At 35.3% G+C, this 11750-nt stretch overlaps 2 protein-coding genes across 2 annotated transcripts; one reads left to right on the top strand and one right to left on the bottom strand.

The window, feature by feature from the left end:
• The first annotated feature begins 1855 nt into the window (after positions 1 to 1855).
• On the top strand, positions 1856 to 6206 carry LOC121237348 (ORM1-like protein 2). Its single transcript, XM_041134054.1, has 3 exons — positions 1856 to 2138; positions 4916 to 5064; positions 5842 to 6206. Exons 1-3 carry the CDS (start codon positions 1962 to 1964, stop codon positions 5978 to 5980), a joined length of 465 nt encoding a protein of 154 aa, XP_040989988.1. The 5' UTR covers positions 1856 to 1961; the 3' UTR covers positions 5981 to 6206.
• Positions 6207 to 9324: 3118 nt separating this feature from the next.
• LOC121237710 (dof zinc finger protein DOF4.6) lies at positions 9325 to 11226 on the bottom strand. The gene is made up of 2 exons (XM_041134565.1): positions 10974 to 11226; positions 9325 to 10547 (listed from the first exon to the last, which is right to left on the bottom strand). The coding sequence occupies exons 1-2, from the start codon at positions 10995 to 10997 to the stop codon at positions 9729 to 9731; spliced, it is 843 nt and encodes a 280-aa protein (XP_040990499.1). The 5' UTR covers positions 10998 to 11226; the 3' UTR covers positions 9325 to 9728.
• Between the last annotated feature and the right edge of the window lie 524 nt (positions 11227 to 11750).

Consider the following 11750-nt stretch of genomic DNA (forward strand, 5'->3'; position numbering starts at 1 on the left):
CAGTTTAAAATTAGATTAAACTGAGTTGATCTCAGTTCAGTCTAAGTTCCAAATGAGAAATGATATATAATATAAGTCCTACATGTAGAAATCTCGCGCAAGCTCTTCATAAAAAAATGATGAAAGATGATGAAAAACTCCTTTCTTTCTTTCTTCTTCTTTTTTTTTTTAATGGAGTCTAATCTATGAAAAAAAAGATTTGTACAACACTTATATATTTAAGATTTGTACCTAACATTATTCAGGTTAAATACACCAATTAGTTGAAATAAAATACATTCATTGAAGTTGGGGATAGACATGACCTCGTTTGGATTCAGAGATGAGTTGAGATAGTTTTAGATAAGTTGAATAAAATATTGTTATAATTTTATTTATTATTATTATTTTCAGATTTGAAAAAGTTGAATTGTTTATTATATTTTATATTTTATATAAAAATTTAAAAAAGTTATAATTATAAAATAAGATGGATTGAAATAAGTTTTCAATCTAAACCCGAGCCAGAGACAGTTTATAGTTACCTTTGCTAATAACCACTTTCCACACGTGTCTGTCTTATGTTGCATAGCCAAGACAAGTTTGGTATCAGCCAACCCTTCCTGCTTCTTCTTTCCAATTTGGTTGGTGCAGCCAAAAGTATATTTTGTCGGCTCCATTCACATTGAATTGCATGGTCGGTTTGAACGCGAAAAGTTATATGCAGGTTCCACGAAACAACCAAAACAACCCCTACAAAGGAACAAGAAGAGGCAGGAAGGGTGAGACAGTGATTTCATGATTTCTATGTTTTTTTAAGAAATTTTTTGTGGCATTTTTTAGTTCATATATTATTTTTAACTAAATACCTTATCATCATATCAAGATGATATTACGGGTTCTTGATAATTTTTTAGGTGCTATAAATATTAGGTCGATAACACCACAATATTTAATTAATAATTTAACAAGTAAATATTTGAAAACTCCATATATTAACTAGTTAATAAATAATAATAATTAGGATTTTAAATGAAGTCACAGTATTTGCAATACTCTAGATGTAATACCTGCATAATATCGCAAAAGTGCTAGATATATCAAAAGTCATATAAGTCTAGAAAATATACGTTTATTTTTTAAATCATAGTAATTTTACAATGTCCTTTTTCGAAGTACCTGTGCTATACAAAGATTTATTTTATATCAAATTCTATCGTATAAATCATAAAAGAAAAATTACATAATTATTTATCATTTAATGATATTATACATTAAAGTTAATATCTTGACATATTTTGATATGATACATCATATTATAAAATTATTTTTATTATAAATTAAATCTAATAGATTATATATTTATTTTTATAAAATCTGAAATCTTTCTTTTTTAATTTGTTGTCTTTTAGCTTTAAACATGTGTTATACTTCATAAAAAGGAAGTAATATTATACACATCAACTATGCTGACCGAAAATCCAACACTACCCTTGGACGCTCCGAAACTCTCTCTCTCCTAATTAATAACCGATAATAATAAAAATAACGGTACTACTCAGCTGTTCATTGTTATCGATAGTGTATTTTAAAAATTTTTTTTTTAAATTTTTTTTATTTATATTTTTTAATATATTTAAATATTTTTAAAAAATAAAAAAAAATACATCAATACGCTTAAAATTACTTCATTAATTACTAAATAAAAATTAAAATTAAAACGGTAATTTAGAGCGGTAATCTTGAGCAGCAAAACAGCTCTTTCTAATAAAAAATAATAATTACTATTTACTACTCACATTTTATAAAATATATTCTAAAAAAATATCTCATATTTTATAAAAAAATTATAAATATAAAGAATAATAGTAAAAGGGCTGCTCCATCCGTCTGACGGCTTGAGGAGTTGCATTGTAATAAAATTCCTGGTTTTCGGATAAATTGGTCATTGTGCAGTATTGGGAGCTAGACACAGGCGCAGAATGTACGTGAGGGCGGCGCCAACGACGGATCTGAACCGGAATACGGAGTGGTTCACATACCCTGGGGTCTGGACAACCTATATTTTCATCGTCTTCTTCTCGTGGCTCCTCGTCCTCTCCGTCTTCAATTGCTCCCCAGGCATAGCCTGGACCGTCGTCAACCTGTCCCACTTCCTCGTAACTCCTTCTCTATCTCCCTCTCTCCGTCTCTCTCTTATTGTTGACTGCTTGATCTGAATTTGGATTTCGATCCCGTGTTGAACGCGGCAGGAAGATGTTCTTCTATCTATTTCAATTTAGTTATTTGGTTTGGTTAGTAATGAGGATTGGTTGAGGTAAAATGATTTAAAAAGCTCGGACTAAGTAAAGTTATGTTTTGATAGAAAAAGCATGATTTCATCCGTCTGTTGATTTTTTTCCCCAAAGTTCATTGGTTGTTAATTTACTTCATTACAACGAGACTAATGGAATCTTACCTCTGTTTTCAGCAGTTCTGCTGAATTATCCATATAAGCTTTATCGAATCTGGAAGAGGGTGGTATACTAATCTAAATGGTAGGATGAAAATATTATGAAATATTATGAAAATATTATGAAAATACTAATCTGGAGACTTGAATGCATACGTGAATGATATATTCTAGGTTGACTAGAATGGTTAGGAATATAATATATCAGTTTTTTTCCTTAAAAAATAATAATTAGAGCATCAACAGGGGGTCGGGTGACTCTCATCAAGAGCACTCTTTCCAACTTACCAACGTACTTTCTCTCATTATTCCCGCTCCCCGCCAAAGTGGCTCATCGTATGGAGAAACTTCAACCTGATTTCCTATGGGGAGGGATAAAGGATGAGTTTAAATTTCACTTGGTGAAATGGGCCACAATTTGTTCTCTCATCAAAGAAGGAGGCTTAGGTATTTGGAATTTGAAATCTTTCAATAACGCTTTGTTAGGCAAGTGGTTATGGAGATTTCACAACGAACGGGAGGCCTTGTGGCAAACCGTCATTGCTTTGAGGCATGGAGAATCCGGGGGAGGTTGGTGTTCCAATGAGGTGAGTGGGCCTCATGGAGTTGGACTATGGAAACATATTAGAAGAGGTTGGGACACATATGCAGCGCATACTTGTTTCAAAGTTGGAAATGGAGTGAAGGTAAAATTTTGGCATGATTTATGGTGTGGTGATTGGGCACTCGAGGAAGTTTTTCCTCAAGTTTATGGCTTAGCAAGAAGAAAAGAGGTATCAATAGCGGATTTAGTTCTCATCTCCAATGGCCTTCCACAATGGAACATTATTTTCCTTAGAGATGCACAAGACTGAGAAATGGATGAATTTTCGGTGTTCTTTGACCAGGTGTACTCCACTCATGTGTTGGGGGAAGGTGAAGACAAGATTTATTGGCGCCCTTCCAAGAAGGGAGTTTTCACAGCCCGTTCTTTCTACCATTCTTTGACCATGCACACCTCAGCCCGTTCCTTCCCATAGAAGAGCATATGGAGGACAAAGGCACCTCTAAAGGCAGCCTTTTTTGTATGGACTGCTTCTTTGGAAAAGATTCTTACTATAGACAACCTAAGGAAATGTGGAATCATAGTTATGGACTGGTGTTATATGTGCAAGAAGAGGGGCGAGTCCACTGACCATCTCTTACTACATTGTGAGATTGCCAGGATCTTGTGGAACGAAGTTTTTACTCGATTGGGTTTAGCTTGGGTGATGCCGGAAAGGGTATGTGACTTTCTAGCCTCGTGGAGAGGTATTTGGGGCAACCCTCAAGTTGCATCCATATGGAAAATGATACCTATATGTCTATGGTGGTGCATTTGGAGGTAGAGGAATGCAAGAAGCTTTGAAGATCAAGAGCGATCGATGGAAGAGCTTAGAAATTGGTTTTTCAATACCTTGCTTCATTGGTCGATTGTAATTTATTTCCATGGCATGTCTTTTCATGAATTCCTTGTATCTCTAAATTAGCACGCACAGGCGTTGCTCTTGTATATGTCCCATATACTTGGGCTTTTTGCCTCCTTTTGATCAATAAAATTTTGTTTTCCGATAAAAAAAAAATATATAAGCAAGAAATTACCCTCATTAATTTCAAGGTGGGCATCAAAAAGAATTTTTTCGTAGTTAACAATTTAATTGGACTGCTATGGCTCTTTAGTTTTGTCATTATCCAAAACGATTAGAGTTGGCTACATGGATCCATTTACATCACTTGGCTTAATCTAATACCATGTCCTGTTTAACCTCTCCAGCAATGCTCTTTCCTTCATTTCAATGACATATAGATCGTAGACAATGCTCTTTCTAATACACTGTCGTCATCAACATCATTATGTTAATGGAATAGTCTGACTTTGATTGTGGAGGTTTTTTTCCCTATATCGTAAATACAAATTTATCCTTATTTGGCTCTTAATCTATTATGAGTTAGTGCAATCTGACTTTGTTTCATTTTGTATGAATAATCTCTGGTCATCCATCCTTTTTTTGTGCCAGCTGGAGGGGATGCAGGGAGGTGCTACAATGTCCTTACCAGCATAGTATCAGTTAGTTATTTTTTTTTTCCTTCTGATGAATGAAATTCTTTCTTCTCTTCTTTTTGGTTTAACCAACATCGTGTTATTGAGTTTTGAGAACCATGTTTCTTTTCATTGGAAAATATTCTGGTGTCTGGAATGAAAATAGATGGTCATCACATGGTCTCACCGCACTTGTTTTAGCTAGGACTTGAATTTTATTGAAGTTTCCTTTTCCTCCAGATTATGCTGTTCATAATCAAGCATCTACTTGGAGAAATTGCATAGTCTAACTATTTATAACATTGAGATTCCCTTTAATGATCTAGATGTGAATTACGTTCATGTTCCCTTTGCATACTTGATCTTCTAGTTATCACTTTAAGTTACTTATTGTTTTGACATTGTGATTCTGTATCTTCATTCAGGTCACTTACCATTTCTTTCATTGGAAAAAGGGAACACCATTTTCTGATGATCAAGGTATATACAACAGGTTGACTTGGTGGGAGCAGATAGATAATGGCAAGCAGCTCACTCGCAACAGAAAGTTTTTGACTGTTGTACCTGTTGTTCTGTAAGTATTTCACATCTCGTTCTTCATTAAGTGAAAAATATAAGTATATTTATTTTGATAGCACCTATATCCTTCTGGTTGAAAAAACAAATTGGTGCATGGGTTGGCAGATGATATCGGAGTTGGTATCTGAAGTTCTCTTCAGGGGCCATCATTTTTGGGGGTTGATATGTGTTGCAGGGACGCTGTAAGGCATTATTGAGTGAAGTCCAATACAATGAGTTCTTTTATTCATGTGGTTCATCTCTAACTTCTAATGCCATTACTCTTTTATTTCGTTCCTTTCTTTTTGAAGACATATTGACTTGATTCATTATGCAAAGAAAGCACCTCCCTCAATAATTTTTTGTGGGAATGTTTTGTTATAATACTGTGGATGCCTTATTCATAGGAATGGCTGAGATATCTGTGACTACAGCCCGTTCCTTGCTTTTTCATGTTGTGCTCATTGCTTTTCTTGATTGCAAAAGAGAACTATTTCTAGTAAGAAAATCTTTATTTGTAATATGTATGCACATGACCAGTACTACTAGTGTTTAAGGCAGTACTTCTGAATACTATGTTTTTCTACTTATAAAAAAAATACTTCGGTTTTTGTGTGCGAGACTGGTCACCAAAATATATGGATAACCTGCATCAACAAAACAAACAATTAGTTTTTTGAAAAACATATCAAATTCTTTAGACTAATTACTGGGGATTTTGAGGATATACTGCTGCAATTACTACTACCTTATTAAGAATGATCTTTTTATTACCCTATGTTTCATTTGGCAGGTACTTGATAGCCTCACACACGACAGACTATCAGCATCCAATGCTCTTCTTTAACACGGTGGCAGTTTTTGTGCTGGTGATTGCAAAGTTCCCACACATGCACAAAGTTCGTATATTTGGAATTAATGCTGATCAATAAACTGTGAAGAAATTCAAGTTTGGTTCACTCCGGTATTTTTTTAGGTTGATCATTTTAACTTTTGAATTGATATCCCTGCACCTATGTTAAAACTGGAAAGGGTATAATATTCTTCTTTTGCAAACTGAATTTTACATATATAGCTGCTAGTACTCACAATATTCTGGAGAAGTAGTTCGTTGTAATCTCTCTTTGTACCAGCTAATATTCATGACCACTGGAGCTATGCTGTTTTTATCCATTTGCTAACAAAAAATACCTTTTGAGTTTGTTTCAAAAATGAGAAAAATGCAAAGTGTGCTTTTGGTTCCTAATGAACACATCGTTTACTGCTCATTGCCCTGAAGGAATGATGCTCATGTGAAAGGTGTAATCAAAGTACTGAGATTGCAGAGCTGAGCTGAATCTCCTTACGTTAAACTCGTTTGTCCTACTCCTTTTATTTAACGGGCAAACTGGTACAGAAACATTGAGGGCGCCTGCTTATCAAGGCGGTTCAAATATGGATTTGGGGTTGAAAAATGTAAGATGGTATGGTAATGATCATTCCACAAATGTTGTTGGGGACAGCCCCATTTTGTGAGGTTGTCATGTGCACCAAAATTGGTTAGAATCTTGGCATGCAGCTGCATGCCGATGTCTTTGAGAAGCCACGAGATGTCTTTTTGGAGGGTGTAATTCTATCAGTCTGTTGTGTCATGTTGATTTTGGATAGCTCATGTGATGCATCAACGAGTCGCTTAATTTCTAGTACTTAAATCTGATTGTCCCAAATCACTCATCTGCTCTGAGATCTCTACATGTGGCACTTGGGTTCACCGACCCATGATCCATAGGGCCAATATTAAATGCCAAGGTTGGTGAATTTAACGAGTCCTACTGCCATTTCGGATGTGCTAGCTTGTAGCAGATTAATCTCTCAATAACCAAGTTTCCTTTCATTATAGTACTTGTGGAAGCTAGAAATTAAGCTTACACAATAGAACTGATAAATTGGACAACTAGCAAATGAATCGCCTTCACCTCAATGGCAACTAGGACCAATTTTTGACGACATCAGCAAAAATCTCTATCTTCTGATAAATTGAAGGATCAGGAAAATACACTGATCATAAAATCAATATACATATTCTGTATCGCAATAGGCAGCAATTAAAATAATTTTTGGTCGAATACTCCTTATTAGTATTCTTAATTATATTCTATTAATTTATATAACGCATGCTTGATGAAAAAAAAAAAAAAAAAAAAAAAAAAGTGCTGACCTATTCCTCATCCTACCTAACCTAATTGAGATTAGGTACTGTAGCATCATGAATTCGTCTTACCTAAACTTACTAGCCAACAGAACAATATTATTGCTGCTTTTTTTTACAGTGAGATCAGTACTGGGTATGATGTCATCAAGAAGTACTTGCATGCTTCTCGTATTATTTTTACTTCGGAGTTTTTAAGGTATAATTTTACAGATCATTATGATTATGATCAGGACAACTGATCTGCAGACTGAGATAATTATATTGAGAAAATGTTCTCATCATAAACAAAATTATATAAAATTAAATTTATATATTAACATGGTTTGATGTTATATATTATAATTTAAAATTATTTTTATTGTAAAATAAATCTAACATATTATATAAAATTATATCGTTAATTTATAAAATTTATTTTTAAAAAATGTCTTTATGAATGATTAGAGCACTTCTCAATTATATAGACCCACCCACGTACGTACGTAGATGCAATATTAACAATTTTGCCTTTTCACCGACTTGAAATCTAAACACACAAAACCTGTGATCAATGATTTTATCGTTTAAGTAAAGATCCTCCTTGAAGATTTGTTGTCTTACTTTTGTTATCACGATAAAGCTTCGATGATTAAAGATAAAAAAAAAAAAACAGAAAAGAAAAAGAAATTGTCGTTGTAAAACAGGATCACAAGTGGTTTTTTTTTTTTTTGGAAAATACTAATTTTCCCGCTGGTAGCTGCATGGGAGCTACCATTCAGCGGGAGCTACCATTGGTTTTATTTATTTATTTATTATTATTATTATTATTTTATTTAATGATTAAGCAAGTATTTTTTAATAATATTGGAAACAGATGGATATTTGCAAAATGGGGTAGGTTCTCCAAAATCATGATCCTTTAGATTATATATCCAGGCAACAAATACACAAGTTGATCTCTTCCATTTAATTCTCTTTCCTTTAATTTCTACTATTTTTCCCCCATCAATAGCTATTTGTGGTCAGAAAAAAGGCTTTGAAACTCTAGCTGTGCGGTCCCTTGGTGCTCAAGGAATATGGTCTGTCAACTTGTACCCAAAAGTAATATTGTTTGAGTGGCTGGATATTCTGGTTTCCCCCCAACAGCCCATAGACAAAGCAAAGTAGAATTAACATGTCTTTATATATACATGTACATATAAAAAACTAAAGCCCTAAAAATGGCAGGAAAAAGACCTCCATTATAGAAGGTTGCAGATCTACCATTTGCTACTTATTATGCACACCGGACCCAAGTGGCTTACAGCAAAGAAAGAAACAAAAACAACAAAAATATAATTTAATTATTAAATATGGATGGTACCTAGATCTGGATGGATGGATGGATCAGTCAGCCTAGTGCCTTAGTGGGGTGTATTATTCTTCTGCACATTTGCCAAGGAGAATGTTTGTGGGTCCCCTCGAGGACCAAGAGGGGAGGGGAGGGGGGGTTGTGTTTGCCAGATCTTTCTCAATCTCTCAATTAGAAAAGAAAAAAAAAAAAGCGAAGGGTGGCATGAAAGCAATGACAATTCTTCGTAATGGTGGCAATGTGAGGGAGTCTTCAAAACTGTTTTCATATAGAAATCATTAGGTAAGCTTTTTGATTGAGGCAGGTTTAGTGGTTCTAATTAACGCAACGTTAGGTTGCTTTTTTTTTTCTTTTTTTTTTTCCTGAAAAGAGTTTTTTTAATACAATGTCATGTGAAAGGGGTCAGATCTCTCACCTGGCTCTCTCTTCTCTTCTTCTAGACTTCTCTAGCTAGCCCAGCGGCCCCCCCTGCAGGCCACTTACTTCTTGGAGATCTGCTTTGATGAGTGGAAAAGAATCTATGCACTGTTAATGAGAGACTGATCTAAAACCTGTTTGCAAACAGCCATAGATATATAGAGCAGAATTCAATATATAGGAAGATCATGAAGATCGATGGAAGAAATCAAAGCCACAATGAAAAATACTATAAACAAAGGCTTTTTCATCAATGAAACTCCTTACAAACTTGCGCATGTACATAATGTTTTGATGAAAAACTTGCCATTATACATTCTTTTTTTGTACCAAGCCAATGTGACACACAATATATAGTGGGTTGCCCTTCTGCTCTTTTTTCTTGTGATAGAAGAAATTACATAAAATAAAGAGCATGGTGCATGCATGCCCTTCTGATCTACTTGTTAACCCTAAAAGAATCTGGGCATGTCTTGATCTCTCCTTCTATCCTTATACAGTATCCCATGCCATCCTCTTCTGAAGCCGACCTAAAAATATAAGCTTCAAAATCCTACCATGCTCAAAGAGTAAACAAGAAGATTAGAAGGAAAATAGAGAACCAGAAGGAGAGAGAAACCGGTGCATCCTATATGTTAGTTATGAAGAAACCCAAACACGTAACCCACCATGAGAGATTAATAAAACCCACAATATAAAAGAGAAGGAAAAAACAGAAAACCCAGACGATCTTTCATCTTCTTTACCATGATCCTCCTAACATCCCAGTCCAAAATCCAGTCGAATCTCCTTGTTCTTTATTTTGCTCAATACCACTTGTGTGTGAGACCTGTTTCAAATCCTCAAATGGAAATAAAAGCCTTCCACTACTCTCCTGAACGCCCTGGAAGCTCCCATATCCACTTGCAAACCCATCCAGAGAGAAATTCAGGTTTGGCTTGAATTCCTGCAGGGGAAACCCAGATGTATGAGCTGAGTTTGGATCTGGAATAGGCATGGGCATGAAGGAATTGAAGCCCCTTGAAGTGAGTCCAGTAAGAAGCTCCAAAGCAGAAAGCTGAGCTGTGGTACTACTCGTCGTAGAAGTAGTAGAAATTTGGTTCTTGTTGCCGTTTTGAATGCTGGGTAATTGAATCAATTCAGAGATAGTTCTAAAATCTTGAGTACTGGCTGGGAAAGCCAAATTAAGATCTTGGCCCTCGCCGATCTTAGGGTTTTGAGAGGAAGACTGTGACAAGCTTTGATGTGTGACCAGATTAGGAAGCGTTCTTGAAGAAGACGAAGAAGTGGAGGAGGCTGACCTCTTGTTTTTCCTTGAAACCCCTCCCACAGGAATGTTTCTAAGGGACCCACCTTCAGTCCAGTACCTTCTACAAGTCTTGCAGAAGTACCTTGGCTGTGTGAGGCTGTAGTTGTTGTAGTAGCAGAACTTGGTGTTAGTTGAATTGCACCTTGGACAGTTAAGCGCTTGTTCTTTCTGAGGCCTTGCTTTCCTCTCTAAAGCTGCAGGCTTTGGACATGTGTTGGTGACTATCTCTTCTATTGGTTTCACCACAATCTCCTAAAGAAGCCAAAAAAAACACAGAAGGAAATGAAAATTGAATGGACATAAAGAAACCATACTTCAAGATCAAACAAAGAAGATCAGGGTGAATTGAATAACAAACAAGCAAAACAAATTAGCTGCTTTCACGCTTAAAAAAGGAAAAAAAAAAAAGGTTTCTTTCCTTTATCAGATAAGCAAAAGAGAAAGATAAAGTGAAATATTTTGAAGAACTGATAAGAACAAAATCCAATTAGGTGGGGACTTGCACTAGGCACTAGCCATGAACATCATCATACTTTTTACCAAAAAAGTGCTCCAATAAACAAGAAAAACAAACAAATTGTCTAAATTATACTCATGAAAAGCCAGACCCAGAAAGAAAATCATAGCCTCATATTGAATCCAGAACCAAAAAGACCTAGTACTGATGGATCCATCTACCTGTGGCCATTGAGCCGTGTCCATGGATGCAACTGAAAGAAGAAAAGGAACAAGCAAACGATATCTTCAGAGAGAGTAAACTGAACTCTTTTTCTCGAAACTGGTTATAATAAAAAGGAGGAAAAGGAATGTTTATGACGGTTTGGTTGGCCGTTCCATCTATGTTTCACCCTTGTCCTTTGCTTGCTTTATGTGCTGTGTGCATAGTGGGGAGGCCGAGAGAGAGAGAGAGAGAGAGAGAGAAGATATATAGTATAATATTTTTATTCTTATTTGAAGGTATTTTAACTCAGAAACGTTCCGGGTGATGAATATCTGTATGCAAATTTAATAATGTGATATATGGCGTTTGGTAATTATGATATGAAACCTTTGCGGGTGGGTGCATACGTATATCTTGTGATGCTGGCTGCTTAAACTTTTTGACCAGATCGAGAAGTAGGGGAAGTACTCAGATTTCTTTCATTTTTTCTCGGTCAGCCAGATTTCCTCAACCTTGCGAGGTATTAGCTTTGTCCCATTTTGTTTGAGGTCTAGACACTACTACACTGCATGGATTAATTTAATGAGCCAGCTTTCTAAATGGATATATGATTAATTGGTAATTTCCAGAAGGAAATTAAAGGGCAACTAAAGAAAGAATACATAATCGTTCACATAATATATATATATATATATGTATATATCATGAGCTGCGTTGATTTTGGCTTCATGGAAATAACATTTCATTTTCGTTCTATGGGATCCTGAATTGCTACACATGCAGAGCACGAAGAA

The sequence above is a fragment of the Juglans microcarpa x Juglans regia genome, chromosome 6S (genome assembly GCF_004785595.1).
Source record: "Juglans microcarpa x Juglans regia isolate MS1-56 chromosome 6S, Jm3101_v1.0, whole genome shotgun sequence".
Lineage (NCBI taxonomy): Eukaryota > Viridiplantae > Streptophyta > Magnoliopsida > Fagales > Juglandaceae > Juglans > Juglans microcarpa x Juglans regia.